The sequence below is a fragment of the Chiloscyllium punctatum genome, chromosome 31 (genome assembly GCF_047496795.1).
Source record: "Chiloscyllium punctatum isolate Juve2018m chromosome 31, sChiPun1.3, whole genome shotgun sequence".
NCBI lineage: Eukaryota > Metazoa > Chordata > Chondrichthyes > Orectolobiformes > Hemiscylliidae > Chiloscyllium > Chiloscyllium punctatum.
The window spans coordinates 64,247,750-64,275,422 of NC_092769.1; the positions used below are offsets into that span (position 1 = coordinate 64,247,750).

The 27,673-nt window shown below is 43.6% G+C and overlaps 1 protein-coding gene across 10 annotated transcripts; it reads left to right on the forward strand.

The window, feature by feature from the left end:
* Positions 1–28: 28 nt before the first annotated feature.
* LOC140457225 (uncharacterized) lies at positions 29–27,673 on the forward strand. 10 transcript variants are annotated; one of them, XM_072551356.1, is made up of 3 exons: positions 29–253; positions 17,496–19,239; positions 25,135–27,673. In XM_072551356.1, the coding sequence occupies exon 3, from the start codon at positions 25,388–25,390 to the stop codon at positions 26,060–26,062; it is 675 nt and encodes a 224-aa protein (XP_072407457.1). In that variant the 5' UTR covers positions 29–253; positions 17,496–19,239; positions 25,135–25,387; the 3' UTR covers positions 26,063–27,673. The 10 variants fall into 10 exon arrangements, with proteins under 10 accessions (XP_072407457.1, XP_072407454.1, XP_072407455.1 ...); XM_072551353.1 differs by lacking the exon at positions 17,496–19,239 and having other exon boundaries at positions 29–445; XM_072551354.1 differs by lacking the exon at positions 17,496–19,239 and having other exon boundaries at positions 29–306.

Genomic DNA, 27,673 nt, shown 5'->3' on the forward strand with positions numbered 1-27,673 from the left:
CGGAGCAAGGTCAAGGTGCGGACTGGAACATGCGCAATGAGGATCGTGAGACGGCGGTTTCGCAGGAGTGTCAGCGGCGAACGGTGGGAGAGGAGAAGAACGGCCGGGGAATAGCGATACCTTTGATACGCCTCACAAAGGCTCTGAAAGTCGAGGAAGAACTTACCTGTGCTGAACTTGGTCGAAGTCGTGCTATATTTATGGGCATCCTCCGTCGCCAAGCGCGGGCTCCTGGTGGCCATGTTGATCGGGGGTAATCCGCAGAGCTGCGCATGCGTGGCTCTCTTTGGCCAGGAAGCTGGAAGGGTTCGTCTTTTGTACTTTCTCATCAATTTGTCCAGCGTTGCTATTGCAAGAAATTGCGGGGCACTTTGCAGAAATACTTGTGTCACCTATTGTCGGGATTGGAACGATGTCAGCCGATGATACGAAGTTAGGCGGACAGGTAGGTGACGAGGTGGGGAGGCTGCAGAAAGATTGAGACAGTTTAGGGGAGTAGTCCAAGAAATAGCTGATGAAATTCAACGTGAGCAAATGCGAGGTCTTGCACTTTGGAAAAAAGAATACGGGGACGGACTACTTTCTGAACGGTGAGAAAATTCATAAAGCCAAAGTACAAAGGGATCTGGAAGTGCTAGTCCAGGATTCTCTGAAGGTTGACTTGTGGGTTGAGTCTGTGGTTAATAAAGCAGTTGTCATGTTTCTCAAGAGGGTTGGAATGTAAAAGCAGTGATGTGCTGCTGAGACTTTATAAAGCTCTGGTAAGGCCCCATTTGGAATACTGTGTCCAGGTTTGGGTTCCACCCCTCAGGAAGCCCATACTGGCACTGGAGTGTGTTCATGGAGATTTACATGGATGATCCCTGGAATGGTAGGCCTCTTCCAGCACCACTAATCCAGAATCTGGTTTCCAGCATCTGCAGTCATTGTTTTTACCTCTAACATATGGTCTGCTGAGGATCCTGTGATTCTATTCATTAGAGTTTAGAAGGTTGAGGGGAGATCTAATAGAAACTTACAAAATAATGCATGATTTAGAATTTGTTTCTGTCAGGCGGGTATAGTAGGACCGTTTGACACAGCCTTAGAATTAGCGGGAGTCATTTAGAACGGGCATGAGAGGTTTCTTCAGCCAGAGTGGTGGGCCTGTGGAATTCATTGCCATGCAGTGCAGTGGAGGCCAGGACGTTGAATGCCTTCAAGGCAGACATTGATAACTTGAATCTCGCAAGGAATTAAGGGATATAGGGAGAGTGTGGGTAAGTGGTGTTGAAATGACCATCTGCCGTGATCAAACGGTGGAGTGGACTGGATGGGCCAAATGGCCTTCCTTCTGCTCCTACCTCTTATGGTCTTATAGAATATGAGTTCCTTGTTTGGGGCATGGTCCAATGAGGGAGTTCTGGCTGACGTATATAAACAGGATTGTCGGGGTACTGTTTGCTCTAGGAGCTGGCTCTGAGCTGGCTGGCTCAATGTCATGTATCATGCACATGTAAATAAAGCGTGGATTGGTGATGGGATACTAGCCTTCGTGGAGTTCTTTCACCTATAATTATGGGTGAGGTGCCAAGTGGCACTGAGCCTGGTTTCCTGTACTGAGACTGGCTGTACTCTAACAAAGGGTACGTTAGGTTCCAAGCGATCGATTGTGATAAGGGACTATCTAGTCAGGGCACAGACAGATGTTTCTGTGGGTGACAGCGTGCCGTCAGAATGGTGTGTTGCCTCCCTGGTGCTGGGGTCAAGAATGTCTCAGAGAGGGTGCAGAATATTCTCGAAGGGGAGGGTGACCAGCAGGAAATTGTTGTAAATGTTGGCGAAAAGGATGAGGTTCTGATGAGAGAATGTAGGAAATTAGGAAGTTAAAAAGTAGATCCTTAAGGGTAGTAATATCTGGATTATTCCTAGTGCCACATCTCAGTGAGACTAGGAATAGGAGGCTAGAACAGATAAATGCCTGGCTGAGTAGCTGGTGCAGGGGGCAAAGATTCATAGTATTGGATCATTTGGAATCTGTTCTGGAGTACAAATGACCTGAATAAGAAGGGTGGGTTGCACCTAAATTGGGAGGGGACCATTAATCTGGCGAGAAGAGTTGCTAGTGTTAGTAAACTAGTGGGATGAAGAGATAGTGAGAAAAGAGAGCTGTCTGAGTCTGGTACAGTCGAGAACAGGAGCAAATCGAGCGGTTAAGGCAGACAAGACCAACGGGGTAGGACTGATAAATTAAATCGTGTTTGTTTCAATGCAAAGAGGCCTGACCAGGAAGGCAGATTAAGTCAGGGCATGGTTAGGATCGTGGGTCTAATATATAATTGCTGTTACAGAAATGTGGCTCAGGGATGAACAGGATTGATAGCTTAATGTTCCAGGGGGATGATGCTGTAGGAAGGACAGAAAAAAGAGCAAGAGAGGAGTGGGAATGGCATTTTTGGTTTGGAATAACATTATGGCTGTACTTAGGATATTCTTGGGAATCTGTCTAGTGAAGTCATTTGGGTAGAACTGAAAAATAAAAAAGGGATAATCACCTTACCGGGCTTGTATTACAGTCCCCACCCAATAGTCAGTGGGAAATTGAGAAGCAAATTTGAAAGAAGATCTCAGTTATCTGAGAGAACAATAAGGTTTCAGTGGTTGGAGTAATAACTTTCCAAAGATAGGCTGGGACTGCCATAGTGTTTAGGTTTGAATGGAGAGGAATTTAAGTGTGTCCAAGGAAGTTGTTTTTATTCAGTATGTGGATGTACCTACTAAAGAAGGAGCAAAACCTGACCTTCTATTTGGGAAATAAGGCAGGGCAAGTGACTGAGGTGTCAGTGGGAAAGCACTTTGGAGCCAGTGATCATAAATCTATTAGTTTAAAAATAGTTATGAAAAAGGATGGACCAGATCTCAAAGTTAATTTTGACATTGTTGCTCAAGAGCTTTCAAAAGTTGATTGGTGGAGTCTATCTGCAAGTAAAGGGATGACTGGAAAATGGGAGGGTTTCAAAAATGAGATAACAAGCATCCAGAGACAGTATGTTCCTATTGGTGCAAGGGGAAAGCTAGTACGTGTAGGGACTACAGGATGACTAGAGAAATTGAGGCTTTGGTCAAGAAAAAGGAGGAGGCATATGTCAGTTATAATTTGGAGATGCCGGTGTTGGACTGAGGTTACAAAGTTAAAAATCACACAACACCAGGTTATAGTCCAACAGGTTTAATTGGAAGCACTCGGTTTCAGAGCGCCGCTCCTTCATCAGGTGACAACCACCTGATGAAGGAGTGTCGCTCTGAAAGCTAGTGTTTCCAATTAAACCTGTTGGACTATAACCTGGTGTTGTGATTTTTTTTTAAAACTATGTCAGGTATCGACAGCAGAGATTGAGTGAATCCTTAGAGGAGGACAAGGGCAGCTGGAGTATACTCGAGGGAAATTAAGAGGGCAGATAGGGGACAGGAGATAGCTTTAGCAAATAGGGTTAAGGAGAATCCAAAGAGATTCCACAAAAACATTTAGGACAAAAGGGTAACTAGGGATAAAACAGACCACTTAAAGATCAACAAGACTCTGTGTGGAATCAAAGGAGATGGGTGAGATACCAAGTGAGTATTTTTTTGTCAGTTTTTACTGTATGGGTATGAAAGCTGGAGAACTTGGAGAAACAAGTAGTGATAGCTTGGAAAGTGTCTGGTTTACAGAGAACAAGTAGTTGAATGTCTTAAAGGTGGATAAATCCCAGGACCTGATCAGGTGTACCCCAGAACCATGTGGGAAGCTAGGGAAATGATTGCTGGGCCTCTTGCTGAGATATTTATATCATTGATAGCCATGGGTGAGATGAGAGAAGACTGGGGGATGGCTAATGTTTGCCATTATTTAAGAAATGTGAAAAGGAAAAGCCAAGGAACAATAGAGTGGTGAGTCTGACGTCAGTGGTTGGTAAGTTATACATTCGTAGACACTGACCCTTTGGTCCAACTTGTCCATGCCGACCAGATATGCTAAATTAATCTTGTCCTGTTTGCCAGCAATCAGCCCATATCCCTCTAAACACTTCCAATTCATCTACCCATCCAGATGCCTTTTAAATGCTGTAATTGTACCAGCCTCCACCATGTCCTTTGGCAGCTCATTCCACACATGCACCACCTTCTGCATGAAACAGTTGCCATTAGGTCCTTTTTAAATCTTTTCCCCACTCACCTTAAACCTATGCCCCATAGTTTTGGACTCCATTATCCTGGGGAAAAGACCTTGGCTATTCACCTTAGCTATGCTCATCAAGATTTTCTGAACCTCTAATTGGTCACCCCTCAGTCTCCGACGCTCCAGGGAAAACAGGCCCAGCCTATTCAGCGTCTCCCTATAGCTCAAACCCTGCAAACATGGCACCGTCCTTGTAAACCTTTTCGGGACCCTTTCAAATTTCACAACGTCTTTCCAACAGTAGGGAGACCAGAATTGAATGTAGTATTCCAAAAGTGGCCTAAACACCGTTCTGTACAGCCACAACATGACCTCCCAACTCCTGTATTCAGTGCACTATCTAATAAAGGCAAGTGTTCCAAATGCCTTCTCCACTAACCTGTCTACCTTTAACTTCACTCTCAAGGAACTATGAACTTGCACCCTAAGGACTTTTCATTTAGCAACACTCCCCAGGACCTTACCATTAAGTATATAAATTCTGCTCTGAGTTGCTTTTCAAAATGCAACACCTCACATTTATCCAAACTCCGTCTGCCACTGCTCGGCTCATTAGCCCATCTGATCAAAGTCCAGTTTTACTGTGAGGTACCCACCTTCGCAGTCCACTTCACCACCAATTTTGGTGTCATCTGCAAACTTACTCACCATATCTCCTATATTCATATCCGGGCCATTTGTGTAAATGACAAAAAGCAGTGGAGCCAGCACCGATCCTTGTGGTATCCCCTGGTCACAGGCCTCCAGTCCAAAAAGCAATCCTCCACCACCCCATTCTCTCTCTCCTACCTTCAAGCCAATTTTGAATTGAAATGGATTCCATGTGATCTAACCTTGCTAACCAGTCTACAATGCAGAACCTTGTTGAGTGCCTTGCTGAAGACCGTATAGACTGGTCTGAGGAGTGGCAAATGGACTTTAATTTGGATAAAGGCGAGGTACTAGCATTTTGGTAAAACTAACGAGGGTAGGACATGCACAGTTAAAAGTAGGGCCCTGGGTAGTGCTGTAGGACAGAGAGACGTTGGGGTTCGGTACATAATTCTTTGAAGTTTGCTTCACATGTTGACAGGTTAGTTAAGGCATTTAGCATGCTTGCCTTCACTGTTCAGACCTTGAGTATAGCTGTTGGGCCATCATGTTAAGGTTGTATAGGACATTGGTGAAGCCTCTTCTGGAGTACTGTGCCCAGTTCTGGTCACCCTGTTATCGGAAGGATGTTATCAAGCTGGAGAGGGGTTCAGAAAAGATTTACAAGGATGTTTGCTGGGAATGGAGGTTATGAGCTATAAGGACTCTTTTCTTTTTCCATTGGAGCATAGGAGTTTGGTAGGTGACCTTAGAGGTTTATAAAATCATGAGGGTATAAATAAGGTGAATGGCAGGTATCTTTTCCGCAGGGCACGGTATTTCAAGACTAGAGGGCATATGTTTAAGGTGAGAGAAGAAAGACTTAAAATAGATGTGAGAGACAATATTTTTACACAGCATGTGGAATGAATTTCCTGAGGAATTGGTGGATGTGGGTACAGTTACAACATCTAAGAAAACCTTGGGCTAAGTACGTGAATAAGGGAAGTTTGGAGGGGTATGGGCCAAGGACAGACAGGTGAGACAAGTTTAGTTTGGGATTATGGTTGGCATAGACTGGTTGCACCGAAGGGTCTGTTTCTCTGCCCCATTACTGTATTACTCTATGACCAATGGAGTATGTGGGACCTGAACCCGAGCCTCTTTGTCCAGTGGTAGAGACACTTTCAATGTACCACAGGAGCCCTACAGGGTCTGGGTTTCTGTCCACTCCTTGTACTGAACATTCAACTGGAAACATTTCACAAACTGTCCACTCAAACTACACGGCATATCAAGATCCAACAGAGTCACTGCATTCGCAAGGACCTGAAAATCGTTGGTCTTTCACGGTGGATGGAAGAAAAGGTTTATTTGTTGACCCTGTGGGGAAATGTTTCCCCAACGTAATTGTAATTGGAAATGACCTGAGAGATTCTAAAACGTGCCTTGACCCTTTGTTTCCTGTCGATTGGACTGTCCCAGTGCCCTATTGGCTGGCCTTCCACACTCATCCCTTCACAATCTCTGGCTCATCCAAAGCTATTGCTTATGGCCTAACAATGACCAAGTCATATTTATAGATCATCCCTGTGCTGAGACTCCCAGAAACATCTCACATTTAATATTATCATTGTCTGTCTTCACTTCCTGCATTGTCCTTCTCCCAGTTTTCATGTGCTCATCCATTTCTACCACCTTTATAGACAGAGTTCTGGATATGATCTTTTGTGTGTAAAATGGTTCTTCCTTGTAACCTTTTAAATGTGTGTCCCTTAATTCCACCATAATCTTATGGAAGTAGCTTTTTCTTTCTCTACCTTGTTAAAATCTGTTTCAAATATCCCCTTAACATCATCTGCTCCAAAGAGAATGAATCCCAGTTTCTCTCCCAGATCCTAAACAAGGAGCTAAATTCCTTTTTTTCTTGGAACTATTCTGGCCAATCTTCTTCTCTGTAGCTTTGCATTCTTTCAAAAGTATAGAGACCTGAACCAGTTTCAAGACTCTCATTGGATTCTAATCTCCATATAGATTGGTCGAACCAAGTCAGTCAGAGTAGCCTTGAGGAGGAGTTTATTGAGTGTATCTACAATAGTTTTCTTGAACAGTATGAACAGAACTGACGGGGGAGCAAGCTGTCCTAGATCTGGTACTGTGTAATGAGACAGGAATAATTAATGATGTCCTAGTTAGGGATGCTTTTGGAAGGAGCGATGACAGTGTGGTTGAATTTAGAATACAGATGGAAAGCGAGAAGTTTAAATCCAGTACCAGGGTCCCGTTTTTAAACAAGGGAGAGGACAATAGGATGAGGGAGGTGTTGGCTAAAGTAGACTGGACAAAAGAGGGGAATTATCGACCAGTTAGCTTAACCTCTGTAGTGGGAAAAATGCTTGAGTCTATTATCAAGGAAGAAATACCAAGACATCTAGATAGAAATTGTCTGATTGGTCAGACGCAGCATGGGGTCATGAAAGGCAGGTCATCGTTAACTAATATACTGGAATTCTATAAAGACATTACGAGCACGGTGGATCAGAGGGAACCAGTAGATATGGTGTATCTAGATTTCCAAAAGGCTTTCGACAAGGTGCTGCATAAAAGGCTGCTGCATGAGATAAAGATAGAAGGCATTGCGGGCAACATACTAGCATGGATAGAGGATTGATTAAGTAACAGGAAGCAAAGAATGGGGATAACTTGGTGCTTTTCTGCTTGGCGATTTAATGACTAATGGTGTGCCTCAGGGATCAGTGTTGGGACTGCAATTATTCACAATATACATCGATGATTTGGAGTTGGGGGCCACATGTAAGTGTGTCAAAGTTTGCAGATGACACTAAGATGAGCAGTTGAGCAAAATCTGCAGAGGGCTGTGAAACTTTGCAGAGGGACATGTTTTAAGTGAGTGGGCAAAGGTCTGGCAGATAGAGTACAATGTTAATAAATTTGAAGTTATCCATTTCACAAGGAGTAACAGTAAAAAGGACTATTATTTGAATGGTAAGAAATTGTGGCATGCTGCTGTGCAGAGGGACTTGGGTGGCCTTGTACACGAATCACAGAAGGTTGGTTTGCAGTGCAACGCGTAATTAAAAAGGCAAATGGAATTTTGTCCTTCATTGCTAAATGGATTGAGTTTAAAAGCAGGGAGGTTATGTTGCAGCTGTGCAGGGTGCTGGTGAGACCACATTTGGAGTAGTATATGCAGTTTTGATTTCCCTAATTGAGAAAGCATGTACTGGCATTAGAAGGGGTGCAAATGAAGTTGACTAGGTTGATTCTGAAGTGGCTTATGAGGAGAAACTGGGATTATCTTCATTGGAATTTATAAGAATGAAGGGGGATTTGCTAGAAACCCATAAAATCATGAAGGGAATAGATAAGATAGAAGCAGAGAGGATGTTTCCACTGGTGGGTGAAACTAGGACAAGAGGGCACAGCCTCAAAATTAGGGGGAGCAGATTGAGGACTGAATTGAGGAGGCACTTCTTCACCTCGGGTTGTAAATCTGTGGAATTCTGTGCCCAGTTATGTAGTTGAGGCTTCCTTATTGAATGTTTTTAAAGCTAAGATAGATAACCTTGTGAACAGTACAGGCATTGAGGCATATGGTGAGAGGGTGGGTAAGTGGAGCTGAGGCGACGAAAAGATCAGCCATGGTCTTATTGAATGGGGGAGCGGGCTCAAAGGGTCAGATGGTCAACTCCTGCTCCTAATTCTTAACAAGGACTTGATACAGGTTCAGCAATTGGGGTCTTTTACGAAGGCACAGGCTGACTGTCCGTTCATTTGGGCCTTTTGGTTGACTAATCTTAATATCTCTGCCTTTCCCCAGATCTACAGATTCTCAATAATTTTCTCATCAAGTCCAGTACAGAGCTCTCTTTCAGTGGTGCAATTAGTGCATTCAGTTGTTAATCAAGAGGTTGATGGTTTGAGACCACCCAGGGACAGCATCTTCACTGTTTGGCAGAAAGAAGAAGTAATATCACTGGACATTAGATTAGATTAGATTACACACAGTGTGGAAAGTCCGAAGAGCAACCCACCCAGGTTCATTCCCCTACATTTACCCCTTCACCTAACACTACGGGCAATTTAGCGTGACTAATTCACCTAACCTGCACATCTTTGGACTGTGGGAGGAAACCGGAGCACCCGGAGGAAACCCACGCAGACACTGGGAGGATGTGCAAACTCCATACAGATAGTTGCCCGAGACGGGAATTGAACCCGGGTCCCTGGTGCTGTGAGGCAGCCGTGCTAACCACTGTGCCACCGTGCCACCTCTGGACTGGACCTGATGAGAAAATGATTGAGAATCTGTAGATCTGACGAGTAATCCAAATCCCAGGCTAATGTTTTGGGACATGCATTCAAATTCCACCGTGGGAGATGGTGAAATATCAATACAACAACAAAAGTCTGGAATTAACAGCTAGCCCTAGTGGTGACCATGTAACCATAAAATCTCATCTGGTTCATTAGTGTCCATCGGGGAATTAAATCGCCATCCTTTCCTGTCCTGGCCTATATGTGACTTTAGACCCACAGCAATATCCCCAACTCTGCGCTCACAGCAGTTAGAGATTGACAATAAATGTTGGCCCAGCCAGTGACACCCATGTCTCATGAAAGAATCTTTAAAAAAATTGACTCCTGGCACTTGCTTAGTTGGAATGTCAATGACCATTAGGAAGAGGAAGGGGTTCAATGTTGATGTTTGTTGTGAACCTGATTGTCACTCTTCTGCTCCCCACCCCCCACTCATTTTCTCTGTCTCTGTGTCTCTCACACACCTGCTTCTTACTCTCGTCTGGCTGTCCCTGTAAGTGATAGTCAGACACACGTCTCAGGGACTCCCTGATTTCTAGCACATCTCCAAACTTCCTCTCTTGGCACCTTGTCATTAACTTTCTCTAGATATATGAATATATTCTTGCCCTTACATTAGCCTTCCCAATATCCCTCCATCTTTTTCTCAGACTAAAAATGATGCTTGTAGAATTCCTGATTGGCCCATTGAGTCCACACTGACCCTCCAAATAGCATCCCACCCAGACCCACCTCTCCTACCTTTTTCCACCTGAGCCACCGTGTTGCCCCATGGGAGAGTTCAGGCCTAAAATTATTGAATCCGCTATTGAGTCTGGAGGGCTGCAGGGTCCCCAAGCAGAAAATTAGGTGATGTCCTTCCAGCTTACACTGAGCTTCTCTGGAACACTGCAGTAATGTTGGCCAGGCAACAGGGTGGTGTGTTACGCTGGCAGGCAACTGGAAGCTCAGGGTCTTTTTTTGCAGACAGAATGTAAATGCTCTGTGAAGTGGTCACCCAGTCTATGCTTTGTTTCCCCAGTGTATATGAGACCACATTGTAAGCAGTGAATGCACTGGACTAGTACATGTAAAGTGCTTCTTCACCTGGAAGGTATGTTTGGGCCCTTGGATACTGAGGGGGTAAACAGATAGTTGTTGCACCTTTTGGCTACAGAGGATGGTGCTGTGAGGCTGTGGGGTGGTTTGAGAGTAAAGGAAGAATGAATCAGGGTGTCCCAGAGGGAACGGACCCTGTGGAAGGCAGACAAGAGAGGGGAGGGATTTTTTTCTGGTTGTGGCATCTCACTGGAGGTGGCGGAAATGGCAGGTGAAGATCTTCTGGATGTGGATGCTGGTGGGATAGTAGGTAAAGACAAGGGGAACCCTCTCACTGTTGTGGCGGGAAGAGAAGGGGTGAGTGCGGGAGATGGGTCGGACCCAGTTAAGGGCCCTGTCGACAACGGTGCTGGGGATTCCTCGGTTGAGGAGGAAAGTGGGCATTTTGGAGGTTCCCTTAGTGAATTTGGCCTCATCAGAACATATGTGATGGAGCCGGAGGAACTAGAAGATTGCAATGAAGTCTTTAGAGGAAACAGGGTGTGAGCACGTACAGTCCAGGTAGCTGTGGAAGTCAGTGGGTTTAAAGAGGATATTAGTGGCCAGTCTATACCCAGAAATGGAAACACAGATGTTGAGGAAGGGAAGGGAGGAGTCAGAGATGGACCAGGTGGAAGTGAGAGTGGGGCGGAAATTGGAAGCAAAATTGATGAACTTTTCCAATTCTGGACAAGAGAGGGTGGCACCAACGATATCATCGATATATCAGGGAAAGAGTTGTGGTTGGGGGCCAGAATTTCAAAACTGGCATAAAGCATCAGAGGAATCACAGATGTACATGGGCAGGGACTGGACCAGGGGAGAGAAGACTGAGTTAGGGTAGGAAGAGATGAGTTGTGTTGGGGAGGACCAGGCTGAAACAATGATTCTGTCTGGCCAGTGCTGTCTGTGGATTTTCGGAAGGAGGTTGAAACGAGCTGTGTGGGACTGGGGAGCTATCAGCTTGGAGGCAGTGGTGGTGGGGAGGGATTGCCATTACGAAATGAGGCCAGTGAGTGTAGTTGATACAATGGCCTGATATGCCGTGGTGGGGTCATGGTCAGGGGAGCTAGGAGGAGGTATCTGAGAGCTGGCACTCAGTGTCTGCAATGTAGAGTTCAGTACGCCAGGATCCAACAGCACCACCCGTGTCAGCAAGCTTAATAAGAAAGTCAGGATTGAATCTGAGCAGACAAAGTGCAGTCAGTTTGGAGGGAGATTGCTTGGATTGGGTGAGGGGGATGGAGAGATTGAGGTGACTAATGTCATGTCGACAGGTCTCTATGAACAGATCGGTAAAAGGCCAGAGGGAGGGGTACAGGTCGAAGGAGAGTGTTAGAGCTGGGCAAAGGAGTCTGTGGGACATGGAGAGGATTCTTGCCCAAAGAAATGGGCACGGAGACAAAGATGACAGATGAGTTCAACATCCTGTCCCGCCCTGAAATTCATTAGGGTGGGGATGCAGAGGGATAAAGCTGAGACCTTTAGGAGAGGGGGTGGAGTCAGAGGGAAGGGGAGGGGAGCAAGGTTCTGGGAGGCTGTGGGTGTCTGTGAGTTGTTGCATCTTGCGGGTCTTGATGCCTGAAAGGAAAAGGTTTCTTGTTAGTGTGGTGAATGAGCCGGAGGATGAAGTGGAACTGCTGGGTGGTGCAGCCCTGAGCCAGCATCTCCCTGTAAAGTTAGGCAAACTCTCCTCCTTAAAAGGCTGTTCACACTCGATCAGAGATTTAACAACTTTGCTAATACGAAGTGCTCAGGAAAGTGAGACCTCACTGCTTGGTGGGGTGGAATAGGCTTGAAGGACTAAATGGCCAACTCCTGGAATCCTGACTGAGCTGTCAGTTCTGCAGGGTCTGAGTTCTACCTTCTTCATTCACTGACTCCCAGCTGAAATTGTTTTTGCATTAGATCAGTTCACTCTGAACGATAATCCTAATTTCACCTCGGGAGCAAAATCTACAACTTAAACTTAAAATCAGTAATAAAAGAGTCTTTGTGGTTTTTCAGCATCATTCATAACCTCAAACCACCCCAAAGTGATTGACAATGATGGACTTTGGAAGGAAGAATGAGGCGAGGGAAAATAAACTAAATAGTGCACATTTAGAGTGGATATACAGAAATCTTTGAATGTGACAGCACACTGTTTTATAACAATGTTAATGGAGGTCCCAGGATTTATCCTTCGAGGCATGCAGGACAAAAGCAAGGGAGTTAAGATGAACTTTACAAAACCTTTCTTAGTCGTGAGCTGAAATCTTACGGTTGATTCTGAAAGATGTCAGGGTTTTGAAGAGGGTGCAGGGAACTTTCACCAGACCTGTAAGTATCAAGGATGAGAGATTTCAGCTGGCTGGAAGCACAGTTTTTCTTTGGGCAGAGAAGAGTAAGGATTGATTCTGTAAGTATGTTGAATTTATTTTTAAGGTGTTTTCTTTAACAGTGGGAGTGACTGCTTTCGTTGGCCAGGTGCTTGGAAACTGTAGAATGCAGCAAAACCTCCAAGGTGAAAATGAGGAATTATGTCACTGAGCAAGTTATGATGGATTGGAACACACTGCCTGAATAACCTGGAGAAGCAGATTTCAAAAACGATCTAGGCTTTTACCTACTAAGGGAAGGAAAAGCCAGGGAGACACTGATAATCTTTCAGCTCATTGATAGTTTTTTCAGAGACAATATAGGAACAATCAGCTCTTCTCTCTGATTCTATTGCATATGTTTACTAAGAATCATTAAATTAAGGATATTATTTAGCTAGAGAGTGTTCAGAAAAGATTTGCCAGGTGTGGAAAGTTTCGGTGATAAAGAAAGGATGGATCGACTGGGGCTTTTTTTTTATGGAGCTTAGAAGGTTGAGAGGTGACCATTTAGAGGTTTATAAAATCATGAGGGGTATAGGTAGGGTTAACGATAGGTGTTTTTTCCTTAAAATATGCCTCGTAGTCTTGATATTCTAGGGTGAGAAGAGAGATTTTAAAAAGACATGAGGGGTAAATCTTTTACACAGAAGGTGGTTCACATGTGAATGAACTTCCTGAGGAAGTGGTGGATGTAGGCCCTTTCAACATTTTAAAAACATTTAGATAAGGACATCAATTGGAAAGGTTTGGAGGGCTTTGTGCCACAAGCTTGCAGATGGGACTACTTTTGTTTGGGATTATGTTCGGCAAGGACTAGTTGGACCGAAGGGTCTGTTTCCATGCTGTATGATTACGACTCTGTTACAGAGTCTTATAATAGCAGAGCATGAATGGGGCCTGTTAGGCTCATCGTGAACACATTGGCTTTTTCAAAGAGCAAATCTGTTAATGGCACTCTCTCTCACCCTTTCTACCTACCCCTTGTCAAAGGTTCAGCCCATCACCTGCCTGTGACACACAGACACAGTCACACTGGGGAGAAACCATGCAAATGTAGGGTCTGTGGGAAGGAATTCAGTTATGCATCTGGGTTGGAACATCCCCTACACACACATAGGGATAGGCCTTTCGCCAGGTCAGTGGAGGGATTCACTTGGTCTTCGAAACTCCAAACGTGCCAGAAGGTTTGTACTAGAGAGAAACAGTGACAGAGCTTTAAAGTGCAGCTCCGTTTTTATAACCTCACTGAGAATCGGAGACAAACTCTGGGTCTAGAAACCCATGAAATTTTTGAGATGAGACTTTGGGTTCATGGACTCCGAGGCAGCAATGGCTGTTGTGGAGCTTAAACTGCTTTCTGATATCTGCGGGGTCCTTTCAATCCTTATTTTAAACAAAAACGTTGATGGTTGCAGTTGAATGGACAGACTCCAAGGCACGATAGTTGCTGGTTTAAAAAAAAACCTGTGAGGATGTTTCTGTTGAGGGTTTATTTCTTGAATAATCAGGTTCATAATGTACAATAATTATGATTCTATTATATTAATAGTCAGGCTCCACTGTTCAGACTCTAAGTACGTTCATCATGAATTGCCTCTTGCATACAGATTTGAAATCCTGTAAGATTCTGGATACTGACATGTGAAGAATCAGATAACTATGACATTAATATTCTGGTTCCTATCACATCAACAGTCAGGATCCAATTAATTATGCAGCTCCCATTGCATTCCCAATCAGTTGTCTATTCCAGCTGTACTCAGAAATGTTCAGCAATCAGGAAGTTGTATGTCAAAAGTAACACACTTTAGTTAATAATCAGAACCCTAATACATCATTAATTAGGATTCTATTACATTCAAGAGATTTGATGTTTTGTCAATAATCCTTATCGTAAAAGATTAATAATCAGAGTGACATTGCATTAATGAACAGAGTCCAAGAACACTAATGATCTATTAATAATCCTCAATCTATTTATTAGCTGAAGGGCCTTCCTCTTGACACCACCACCCCCCCCCCCCCCCCCAAAAAAAAGTAAACAGACACACTGGGGTCAGAGGCATTGAAATGAGGTCACATCAGGAGAAGGTTGTTAAAGATTTTAATGCATTTATCTCAACGTTCATCAGTCACAGTCACACCTGACTGTTCTACATTCTTTTTTTTCTTCACTTGCGTGATGTGGCTGGAGCTGGCTGGACATCTATTCCTCATCCCAAACTTCCCTTGAGAAGGTGGGTGGTGAGCTGACTTCTTGATTTGCTGTGGCCTCTTCGCTGTAGGTGCACCCATAATGCTGCCAGGGAGGGAACTTCAGGTTTTTGGCCAAGTGACACATGGAACAGCTGAGATATTTCCAAGTCCAGATAGTTCAGAGAGATTTGAGGGCAACTTGAGATATGGTGTTCCCATTATATCTGCTGCTCTTGTTCCTGTGGGTTGCAGGTTGGAAAAGTGCTGTCCAAGGAGCCTTGGTGAATTTCCACAGTGCATCTTGTAGATGGTACACACTGCTGCTGCTGAGTGTCAGTGTTTAAGGGAGTGAATGTTGAAAGTGATGCCAATTAAGCAATTTGCTTTATGCTGATACTTCGGGCTACTTGAGTGTTGTTGGAGGTGTACCCACCTTCCTGACAAAGCTTATTATTATTAGTGGTTATCAGGTGTCATTGTGAGTTGCTGTATCTGGTGCTGGCACCATTCTGGAAGTATTGGAAGTGGTGCTTTCAAAGTGTATAGGGATGGGCATGTTGCCTTTGAAAGGAGTGGTTGAGACAGAAGAGTTTTGGTAGACAGCCAAGTAGCTTCAAAGTCTCGTCAGGTCCTTTCCTATCGATGGTGTTGAATGCTTTACCGAGACTGATGAAAATATGGAGTGGAGGTCTTTCCTGTTCCCCATACCTTCTGCCATAGCTGGTGTACAGGAAAGGTCCAGTCCACTGTTAATCTGCCAGCACAGAAACCACACTCTGCTTCTGGACACACTCGCTCTGCAGGTGGTTGCAGTGTTTTAAACTCCCAAAAACCCCCTTCCTTGCGATGCTAAAGAGGGAGATGTTGTTGCAGTTACTGTCTCCTGTGTTTTTGTACCACGTGAGGATATTTGCATCATGTTTGTCCTGTTGATGGCCTCAACTGGGACCTTGGGTTCGTGACATACTATAGGTGACCCCACTATATTACACACACTCTCACATACAAAAACACACACACTCCTCCAGAGCCACACACTCACGCAGACCTTCTCTCATACACAAGCTTTCTCTCATATGCTCACACACGCATGCTCCCTCTCACAGACTTGTACCCCAATACACACTCACACACAGACATACTCTCTCTCACAGACACTCATACCCACATGCACACACTCACTTGGTCTCCCCTGCACACACAAATATAAGCTTGTGCGTGAATTTGTACTTGCAGAATTACATTTTATTTCACTCAAAAACTGCATAAATCCATGTAAGATTCTGTAGCTTCCACTTTAGAAATAGAATCAGTCTGACTTAACATTGGGACACAGACAGATTTAACTTCACACCTTCAATGGATTATCTGAGCTGAGATGACACCAGACTAACGTGGTCATTCTAAAGGATGAAAGACATAAGCTAAATTTGTTTACTATTACATTCCATGACAGTACAATCCTGTTGGTACAAAGTCTGTGTCTTATGATTCTGCTCCACAATCACCTGATGAACCAGCACTTTGAAAGCTAATGATTCCGAATAAACCTTTTGGACTATAATCTGGTGTTGTGTGATTTTTAATTTTGTCCACCCCAGTCTAACGTTGGCATCTCTCAATCATGTCCTGTTGAACAGATCCTACCTTCCAATAAAGGAGGAGGAGATCATGAAGCTGCAGCAGTAAATGGCACTTTCTATATTTGAGCAAATTCTATCTGTCCTAGGAAACTTTCTGCTTGCTCAGCAATCAATTGGCTTTTTCCAGGCCTGGCGATGAACTCAACCACAACAGGAAGGTGCAGGAGAATGTCAGGTAGAGATTCAGAAATGTCCCTGTCACAGGAGTACAGCTCACAATAATGTTCAACCTTTGGGAGTTTGCTTCTGTTTACTTCTTTCAGTGAGAAGTTCATTTCCAAACATCAGCAAGGAAATGGTGATGCTCTTGATCACCTCAAATGTAGCACAAAGATTTCCATCATCACAGGCAGTTTGGATTTCTGCACAGAGATTGATCCAGTGTTTTTTTTATCATATCTCCAAGTCATTTGCACAACTGTCTCAACTACTTTCAGGTGATACTGTGTTCCAGCTGTTGGGCTGATGTTGGAAATCAGATCAGCTTTGATTATTGCTTCAATGACAGGTGTCATCTCTGCTGATTAGATCTCAAACCAGGGTTTATTATGGGTTCCACCTTTCCCAAATATTGCTGTGTCATAAATTCATTACCTTCATTACAGTGGTGCTTTATAGACACTGATTTGGAGAGTTTGTAAAGACCAATTTAGGATTGAAGCAAAAATTCTTAATTCCACGATAATTATATTTGTAGATGAAGTCCTTGAATTAAGAGGGAAGATCAGAGCTGCATAATAAGAGACAGTGCAGCTTCAAAAGCTATGACACATTGAGAGTGTCAGACTGCATCTAAATTTATGGGTTGTTAATGTCAGCAGAAACAAATCAAATTTTGTCAGATTTTCAATCATGGATGTAGTTAACAGCAGAATCAAAGCCACTAATGGACTTGTTGGTGTCTCTGTAGATGGGATGGCTGAGTGAATTCCATCCCCCACACAGCAAGAAAATGGCTTCTCCACAGTGTGAACTTGCTGATGTGTCAGCAATTGGGATGACCAAGGGAATCTCTTCCCACACACCAAGCAGGTGAAGGGCTTCTGCCCATGGTGGGTGTGTTGGTATTCTTTGAGGGCCATTGACTGCTTGAATTTCTTTCCACAGGAAATGCAGTGGAATGGATTCTCCTTCATGTGAAAATGGTGGTGTGATTAGAGGGCGAGTTACTGAGAGAATCCCGTCTGACACACAAAGCAAGTGAACAGTTTATGCCTGTGTGACTTTGCTTGTGTTCACTTGAGCGTGTCTGAAGACCTAAAAGCTCTGTCCACAGGTTGTGAAGCTGAATGGCTTCTCCTCGGTGTTGTGAGAAACAAAGCTCACTCACTTCAATAATTGCAGTCCGAGACAAAATCTGAATCAGCAATGTCCTTTATTTTACACTTGCAAGTGGGTGAGATGTCCAGTGCCTATAAGGTAGAGGACATACACACACTAAATTCAATTCATACATAATATTTATATAATTTGATGTCTTTTGTTTTACATTGCTCCTCCCCTGCTTACATCGTCCACTTCCCTAAGACCGGCCCCCATTACCCCTGTTTATCTCTTGCCTTATCCGGCCTGTCTGTGACAAAATGCTTATTCCTGGCCTCACGACGCTGTTTGACTTCATCCTGCTGTAGGTCATTGTTAGGCATATTCTTTCTTCATCATTATCTACCCCCTTCATCTGTGTCTTTCCCAAGGCTGTTCTGATCCCTATGACCCTTTTAATTGGGGTTTGTTCCTGTGTTTTTGTAAAAGTGGGAAGCAGATGTTTATACCTACTGTTTGTACAGGTGTATCTAGCTTAACTTCATCCCCTCACAACATCTTATCTATTTGCCCGTAATGTCTACCATTGTTTTGCTGGCACATCTCATTCTGACATACAATTTTAGCTAATACAAAAACAATTATATATTTCCTCCACATCGTTTCCATTCTTGTTGACTCAGCTCTTGGCTAAAACAATTACACACTGGTGTGAGCTCATTTACTTTGTAAAATGGAATTGCAGAAGTAACATTATTTCCCCCACATCCCACAGTGTGAACAAAGGCTGGATGACCAAGCAAATCCCTTCCCACATAAAATGCAGGTGAATGGCCTCTCCCCAGCGTGAATGTGCCAATGGATATCCAGCTGGGATGAGTACTGAAATCCTTTCCCATAATCTTCACGTTTCCACGGTTTCTGCATGGTGCTGGTATCCTAATGTCTCCCAGGTTGAATGATCAATTGAAGCCTCGCCGAAACACACAAGATCTGTACAGTTTATTGTTTATTCACACGTGTAAATCCACCGCTTAATGCTTTACAAAAGGTCACCCCTATCAGTCCAGGCTGGTAATTCTGAAAGGAGAATTGCAGTTCCCCTGGGACGCTGTTTCCTGGTGTCCCCTCCTCCCCGTGCTGAAATAATAATAAATTGTGGAATAATTCTTCACTTGCTGGAGACAATCAGATTATTTCTGGAAATAAACACTCCTCAGGCTGCAGCTCCAGGCAAGCATTTGGCTGCGCATGTGCCATAGAGATTGGCACTTCATGATCATAATGCGAATGCTATGGCTACCGAATGATTGGCGGCAGGTTTGCACCAATAGCAACAGGGGGCAGTGCAGGAGACCGGGTCTTGAACGGACGTTCCTCCAACCAATCGGAGCGGGCGGGGCCAGTCGTGACTGGCGCATGGGCAGTGTGGAGGGTTGCTGGACCCGGAAGGAGGAAGTGCAAGAACTGGAAACAGAATTGGGAGTTATCCCGAACACTCCTGTTCCGGATTAGAACCTCCAGGGTCTCGTTTACAAAGGGAGGATTTCTATCCAAATGAAATGATTGTCTTTCCTAGACTGAGAAGGTTGGGAATCTTCTACATTCTCTTTTTGCAGGAAAGGATTCGCAGACGGGAAACTTGAGCTAAACATCTCACCAAGGTGTAGAGAGAATTCACATGATACCAGATTATAGCCCAACAAGTTTGTTTGAAAACAAACAAGCTTTCGGAGCGCAGCCCTTTCATCAGGTGCAGCGAGAGAGCAGCGCTTGCATAAACAGGCAGAGGGATAAAACGATCTTACAATTGATGTGAGTGCAGTCAGATAATACATCTCTGCACTGACCAAGAGTGTTGGGTGGTGTGTAAAGTGTTTATAATGCCAATGTCAGTGCTGTGCTACCATGAACAATCAACAGAGCGATAAGAATATACAAAAGGTGACATCGAGTCTGACTCTGAAATGTGGGTGTGAGGCTTTGTTGGCAAGCTGCTTGAGTTTTAGTCTGGAATCAGGCCGATTTTATTCCAAAAGCAGGAATTTATAAGATGCCATTAACTGACTGTAACTACAAATTGTGTGTCTTTTGAACAAGGATGTACTTGCAAATAAACAAATATCTTGGATGAAATGATTCACCCTGTGGATTCATGTGTGTATGTGGGGGTGTGGGGGAAGAATGGGTGGGTGAGGAGGGGAGGGGTGGGGAACAGAGTGTATGTGTGCATGCACTTGAGAGAATGTGTGTGTAATAAGTAGTTCAAAATTGTACAAACACCACAACAAGATAAAGACAGCTCATCAATGGGGGGAGCAGTGGTAAATGGGATTTAGAGTCATACACATGTACAGTATTGAAACAGACCATGCTGATCAGATATCTTAAATTAATCTGGTCCCATTTTCAAGCATTTGGCCCATATCCCTCTAAACCCTTCCAATTTATATACCTTTTAAAGGTTGTAATTATACCAGTTTCTACCACTTCCCTTGGCTGCTCGTTCCATACACGCATCATCCTCTGTATTAACAAATTGCCCCTTCTGTCCCATCTCAAACCCATGCCATCTAGTTTTGGACTCCCTCAACCCCAGGGAAATTACCTTGCCTATTTACCATATCCATGCTTATCATGATTTTATAAACCTCCACAAGGTCACCCCTCAACCTCTAATGCTCAAGGGAATATAGCCCCAGCCTATTCAGCCTCTCCCTATAGCGCAAACCCTCCAACTCTGGCAATCTTTTCTGAACCCTTTCAAGTTTACTAACTTACTAATCATACCTCATATGTTCATATCCAAATCATTTATATAAATGACGAAAAACGGTGGACCCAGGACTGATCCTTGTGGCACATCACTGGTCACAAGGCTCCAGTCTGAAAAGCAATCCTCTACCACCACTCTTTGTCTTCCACCTTCAAGCCAATTCTGTATCCAGATGGCTGTATTCCATGTGATTTTAAGCTTGCTCACCAGTCTACCATGAACGCCTTACTGAAGTCAATATAGGTCATGTGTGACATTCTGCTCTCATCAATCCTCTTTTTTTTTCCTTCTTCAAAAAATTCAATTAAGTTAGTGAGACATGATTTCCCATGCACAAAGCCATGTTGACTATCCCGAATCAGTCTTTGCCTTTCCAAATACAGGTAAATCCTGTCCCTCAGGATTTCCTCCAATAACTTACCCACCATTGATGTCAGACTCAGTGGTCTATAATTCGCTGGCTTTTCCTTACCACCTTTCTTAACTAGTGGCACCACATTAGCCAATGTCCAATCTTCTGGAGCAATCATTTCCTTAGCTTCCCACAGTGGTCTAGGGTACACCCAGGATTTATCCATCTTTACGCATTTTAAGCTGTCGAGCACCACCTGGTATGTAATATAGCTTAATCTTGAATAGTATAAGATGATGCATTTTGGCAGCTCTAACAAGGTGAGGGGACACAATGAATGGCTGGACCCCAGGGAGTACAGAGGATCAGAGAGACCTTGGTGTGCACGCCCACAGATAAAGTGGTTAAAAAGCATATGGGATACTTGCCTTTTTTTATTTGGGGCATTGAATACAAGAGCAGGGAGATGATAATGGAGCTCTGTAGGACATTTGTTAGACAGCAGCTGGAGTACTGTATGCAGTTTTGGTCACGTGCTTAGAAGGACATGATTACAAGAGAGGAGGTGCCTGGCTTGAACGTATCAGCTATGGAGAGAGATTAGATTGTTGGGTTTGCTTTCCTTGGAGCAGAGAAGTTCAAAGGGGATGGGATGGGGCCTGATTGAGGTGTACAAAAGTTATGAAGAGCATAGATAGGGGAGATAAAAAAATCTTTCTTCTTGGTGGAGGGATCAGTCAGCATGGGGTGTAGATTTAAAGTAAAAGGCAGGAGGTTGAGAGAGGATTTAACCAAGGTTTTTTTTCAGTTAAGTAGGTGGTGGGTGTCTGGAACTCTCTGCTTAAGATTAGTAGAGGTCAATTATCTCTCTAGAGTTTTAATTAGTTCACAGACTTCAGAGCTATGTATGGCAGCAATGTCTGCACCCAGAAGTCAATGCTTTGGCACAGTGATCAGAATGTGTGGCACAGCGTCGATTGAACTGTGGTAGAGGTCAGAGCCATTACAACATTTAAGAAGTATTTACATGAGCACTTTAAATAGTACAGCATACAAGGTTAGGGGCCAAATCCTGGAAAATGGGATGAGAGTAGATAGGTGTAGGATGACCACTGCGGATACAAAGAACCGAAGGGCCTGTTTCTTCCTGCAAAAACTCTATGATTATAAGACTTGACAGTCATTCAATTTATTAGAACCTAAATCTCACTGGCATTTTGATCGTGGAAGGAAAAATATCTGCTGTGTCTATTTCTCTAGGCCTTGGGATCTTTCTATGCATCCTATTAATTAACATTCCAAAGTTACTGGATATGCTCCTTTGGACCTGTCCCAGACTTGCTCATCTCTAAAGACTGCTTGAATTCTGTTATTCATTGCATTCCATGTACTATCTCTGTCAAATTCAGTTATTCCTCTTATATTTTCCACTGTCTAAATTATATATGTAAAAAATACAAAAGACAGTTGGTCATAACTAACTGCTATAAGATTTGTAATATGAATTTACGTTAAAAAGTTCATTATAAAATGTAGAGTTACACAGGTATTTCGACTGTTAGCACTTTGTGATTAATAATTGCAAGCAATCTATTTTATTCAGGGCTTACCACACTTTTTTTACAGTTAAGGAAAGCATTTCTTGAGACTAATTAACTTTCACATCTATGTTTAAATGCTTTTCCCCTAATGCTTCTATTATATGTTAGCTATATGTGTATCTATACTTAGGAGAAAGTGAAGACTGTAGATGTTGGAGGTTAGAGTCAAAATGTGTGGTGCTGGAAAAGCACAGTAGGTTATGCTGCCTGACCAGCTTTTCCAGCACCACACTTTTTGTCTCTATACTTATGTTGAATCTATCTCTATGAATATCTGAAGAATCTTTAACCACAACCTATTTTCTTCAAAGAAGCAACTAATTACTACAAAATAACTTTCGTTGTTGTTTTCACGGTTGCTTAATGAGTTAGGTGCTTTGGTTAATGGGCTGAGATTTTGACCCCCTGTTTTAATTGGTGCTGTGCACCTAATGGGACAACATCCATTCATTAATGAGGCTGTAATCAATTATTTGTCTATCCTTAGACAGCCTGTTATCAAACTGTCTCAAATGGTTGCTTGCAGGGTCCCTTATTGACCTTGGAATAACCCTGTTCAAAGATACCATTATGTTGCACTTAAATATTGTAGCAGGCTGTTTCATTCTGTTTAATACTTGTTGGCCATTTGTGTCTTTCAAACATGGGCCATCCTTACAGGCCGAGACAGAGTAAAGGATGTTTCTGATGACCAGGGTGTCCAGACCCAGAGATCACAGTCTAAGGATAGGAGTAGATTATTCAGAACTGAGATGAGGAGAACCCAGAGAGTGGGTGAGCCTGTGAAATTCTGTCCCCAAAATTGGTTGAGGCAAAACCATTGAATGTATTCATTAACGAGTTAGATATAAAATCAGAAATTGCTAGAGAAATGTTTTAGGTCCAGTGAAGTTCTCTCCATGAATGCTGTCAGGCCAACTGGATTTCTCCAGCAATTCCTATTTTTGCTTTAGATTTCCAGCATCTGTAGTTTTAGGGACTTTAAGGACTTACATACAGTTCTTAGCGCTGAAAGGATAAAAGGCAATGGGGACAAAGCTGGATCAGGGTACTGAGTTTGATGATTCTCTTTGATCGTATTGATTGGTGAAGCATGCTCAAAGGTTTTCAGATAACAACTCCAGAATTGGTGGTATGGTGGACAGTTAAGAAGGTTATCTAAGATTACAAAGACCTTTGAGTATAGGTGTTGAGACATTATGCTGAGATTGTACAGGATGTTGGTGAAGTTCCTTCTGGAGTGCTGTATCCAGTTATGGTCACCTGGTTATAGTAAGGATATTACTAAGCTGGACAGGCCTCAGAAAAGATTTACCAGGATGTTGCCAGGAATGGAGTGTTTGAGTATAAGGAGAGGCTGGATAGACTGGGACTTTTTTAACTGGAGCATAGGAGATTGAGGAATGACCTTGTAGAGGTTTATAAAATCATGAGAGGTACACAAAAGATGAACAGCAGGTGTCTTTTCCCAAGGGTGGGGGATTTCAAGGCATATTTTTAAGGTGAGAGGGGAAAGATTTTAAAAATACATGGGGGACATTTGTTTTTTGCAGAGTGTGGAAACGTGTGGGAATAAACTGCCAGAGAAAGTGGTGGATGCAGATGCAGTTACACCATTGAAAAGACATTTGGATAAGAACATGAATAAGAAATATTTGGAGGGCTGTGAGCGTGGAGGTAGGACTAGTTTAGTCTGGGATTATGGTCTTCATTGGACCGAAGAGTCTGGGTCTGTGCTGACTCTGAAGGACTGAATGGCCTCCTGCTTATATTTTCTATCCATGACGGGTCCCGCCCCTCATTCGCTCCGATTGGTTGGTAGACCAAACACGTCCGCTCGGATTCCCCTTCTCCCTCTTCCTATTGGCACAATCTGTCTGTCAATCATCTCGCCGTCAGGAGCATGCTCGGTGGCGTCCTTCAGGTCGGACTCAGGGGGCCTAATAGAAATGTTTGGACGGTTATGGCAGCGGGTAGGTCGGGAGGCTTCATCTGAACATCAAGGTTTTTAACTGTGAGTTGGAAGCGAGTGGTCGGACTTTTAGTCCGGCGACAGACACTCGGGTGTTTCTGTGATTTAGACGCCCCGTTAACGGCCACCATTTTTTTATGAGTCTGTCCCGCCCTACTCTGTCTGTCCCGTTTGTCCGTTGGTCCATGTTCCCGTCAATCATTCCGCTTGGCCAATCAAGTGTCATTTGTTCGTAACGTCTGTGGCCGGTAGAGGGCGAGATGGAGCCGTGCTGGCCCGGATGAGGTGAGTAACACTTTGTACAGCTGCAGACTCTGGCCAACATCAGCAGCTCCCAGGTTAGGACTGCAGTTGGTGAGCCTCTCCTTCCCCGGGAGAACTCCAAAAATGCGTCCTCCATCGTGGGGCAGCAAGTGAAGGCTACAGTGAAGAAGTAAGTACCTTTTGGGACGGAATCAATGAGCCCTCTGATTTCTGGTGAGGAGAGAAAACCTGTGCAGTGAGGATTCACAAACATCCACTGGAGGTTGCAAACCCTGAGGAGGAATCTCTGCCGGTCCTGGGTTTGCAGGTCACTTTCGGGTGCATACAATATTCTTGGTGAAGCAAGAGCTTCACGATCCCTGCATTTGGGAGACAAAACGATTGCTTCTCGTTTAGTTTAATTCCCCTGTGCAAACTGTGGCTTGAGAATTGAAACCAGCCAGAGTAAAGGGAGGCAAAGACTGGAGGAAGGAAATGGTTAATCGAGACATGAAGAGTTTTGTACTTTCCTTTTTCAGGCTGCAAGGCATGGAAGATTTGTCGAGGAATAGCTTCAAACTTGATGTCCAGATCTGACAAGGTTTCTCAATTCAAAACATTTCAAATGTCACTATCACTGGAAAAGCAGATAGATACTTACGGATGAATGAGAGTCTTCCAAAGCGGTGAGACCTGACAGAGCTAAAATCATTGCACCTTTCAGAGCAGGAGTGTGTGTGGAAGAGGGATAAACTGATCATCCAATGAGGAAAGCACCAATATACAGGCACCATGGAAAAACAATGGAAATGTGAGGACTGTGGTAAAGGATTCAGTTATCCATCCCTGTTGAGAAACCATCAAAGTATTCACACTGGTGAGAGGCCATGGAAATGTGAGGACTGCGGAAAAGGATTCAATTATTCATCCCTGCTGGAAATTCATCGACGCATTCACACTGGGGAGAAACCATTCACCTGTTCTGTGTGTGGGAAGAAATTTAGACAGACAACCTCCCTGATGTTACACCAGAGAATTCACACTGAAGAAAGGCCCTTCAGCTGCACTTTCTGTGGGAAAAGATTCAATAGCACATCTACACTAACTATCCACCAGCGAATTCACACTGGGAAGAAGCCATTCACCTGCGCTGTGTGTGGGGAGGGATTCACTCAATCATCTACACTCATTGCTCACCAACGGGTTCACACAGGGGAGAGACCGTTCACCTGCTCTGTTTGTGGGAAGGGATTTGCTCGATTATTTATCCTGCAGTCACACCACCGAATTCACACTGAGGAGAGGCCATTCAGCTGCACTTCTTGTGAAAAGCGTTTCAGGCAGTCATCTGACCTCTCTGTACACCGACGCACTCACTCTGGGCAGAGGCCATTCAGCTGCTCTATGTGTGGGAAAGCATTCGCTCGGTCCTTCAACCTGCTAAGACATCAACAAGTTCATATGTGACAGCAGAGTTTAGATTGTTCTGTCACATCCAGCATTGATGGTCTGACAGTTTTTTTGACAACCTTTATAAATGGCTGGAGTTTCATGTTTTGAGTGTGTGGCTAATTTTTTTAGGACTGCAGTGTCCCTTCTTAAAAGCATCATATTTCCCCTTCAATCAAGAACTCTCAATTTTGGAATGCCATTGCAATAAAATTCTGAACTTTTACTTCAATCTTAAATTGATCACAGAATTGTTGTGGTGCATATGGTCATTTGGCCCATATACCTGCACTACCTCTTATCTAGGCGAAAGTGAGGACTGCAGATGCTGGAAACCAGAGCTTAGATCAGAGTGGTGCTGGAAAAGCAGAGCAGGTCAAGCAGCATCCAAGGAGCTGGATGCTGCCTGACTTGCTGCGCTTTTCCAGCACCACTCTGATCTACCTCTTATCTAGTCTGGCTCTACTATCTAGTACCAATCATCTACCTTTTTCCATATTCCTGCACATCATTACTATCCAATAAAAGTCCAGTGCCCCCTTGAATGCCTCAATTGAACATATCTCCACCACATTTCCAGACAGTGCATTCCATGCCCCAACCGTTTGCTTTGTGAAAAAGTTTCCTTCTCACATCACCCTTGCTTAATTTTAAAGTCACTTTAAATGACTAATCTTTGCAAATTCTACACTTCAGCATCTGAAAGGTTCTACTGATTAGCATCTCTGATGAAAATGTGCAGAATAATCCTCTCTGACAATTCTTACTAATACATTGCAGTCACTTCCATTATGAAATTAAATTTATCACAGAATCGTGAAACCAAATTGTGAAGTATTTTACAGATTATCAATAAAAGCCTTATCAATCAATATTGATATTGATGACTTCTGGAAGTCATGAAGTTCAATTGTTTATGACCCAGCAACAGCAATGTTGGAGAAAAGTGTGTGGGATATAGGTGGATTAGTGTTACTTCTGCAATTCCATTTTACAAAGGAGGTGAACTCACACCAGTGGGTAATTGTTTTAGTCAAGAGCTGAGTCAACAAGAATGGAAACGATGTAGAGGAAATGTAGAATTGTTTTTGTATTAGCTAAAATTGTATGTCAGAATGAAATGTGCCAATGAACAATAGTAGGCACGATGGGCAAATAGATAAGATGTTGTGAGAGGATGAAGTTAAGCTAGATACGCCTGTACAAACAGTAGGTATAAACATCTGCTTCCCACTTTTACAAAAACACAGGAACAAACCCCAATTAAAAGGGTCATAGGGATCAGAACGGCCTCGGGAAAGGCACAGATGAAGGGGGTAGATAATGATGAAGAAAGGATATGCCTAACAATGACCTATAGCAGGGTAAGGTCAAACAGCCTTGTGAGACCAGAAATAAGCATTTTATCACAGACAAGGCCGGATAAGGCAAGAGGTAAACAGGGGTAATGGGGGCCGGTCTTAGGGAAGTGGATGATGTAAGCAGGGGAGGGAGCAGTGTAAAACAAAAGACATCAAATCATATAAATATTATGTATGAATTGAACTTGGTGTGTATGTCCTCTACCTTAGAGACACTGGACATCACACCCACTTGCAAGTGTAAAATAAATGACACTATTGATTCAGA

Excerpts from the sequence above, each read along its gene's own strand:
- LOC140457225 (XM_072551353.1), top strand. The coding sequence starts at position 25,388 with ATGGAAAAACAATGGAAATGTGAGGACTGTGGTAAAGGATTCAGTTAT.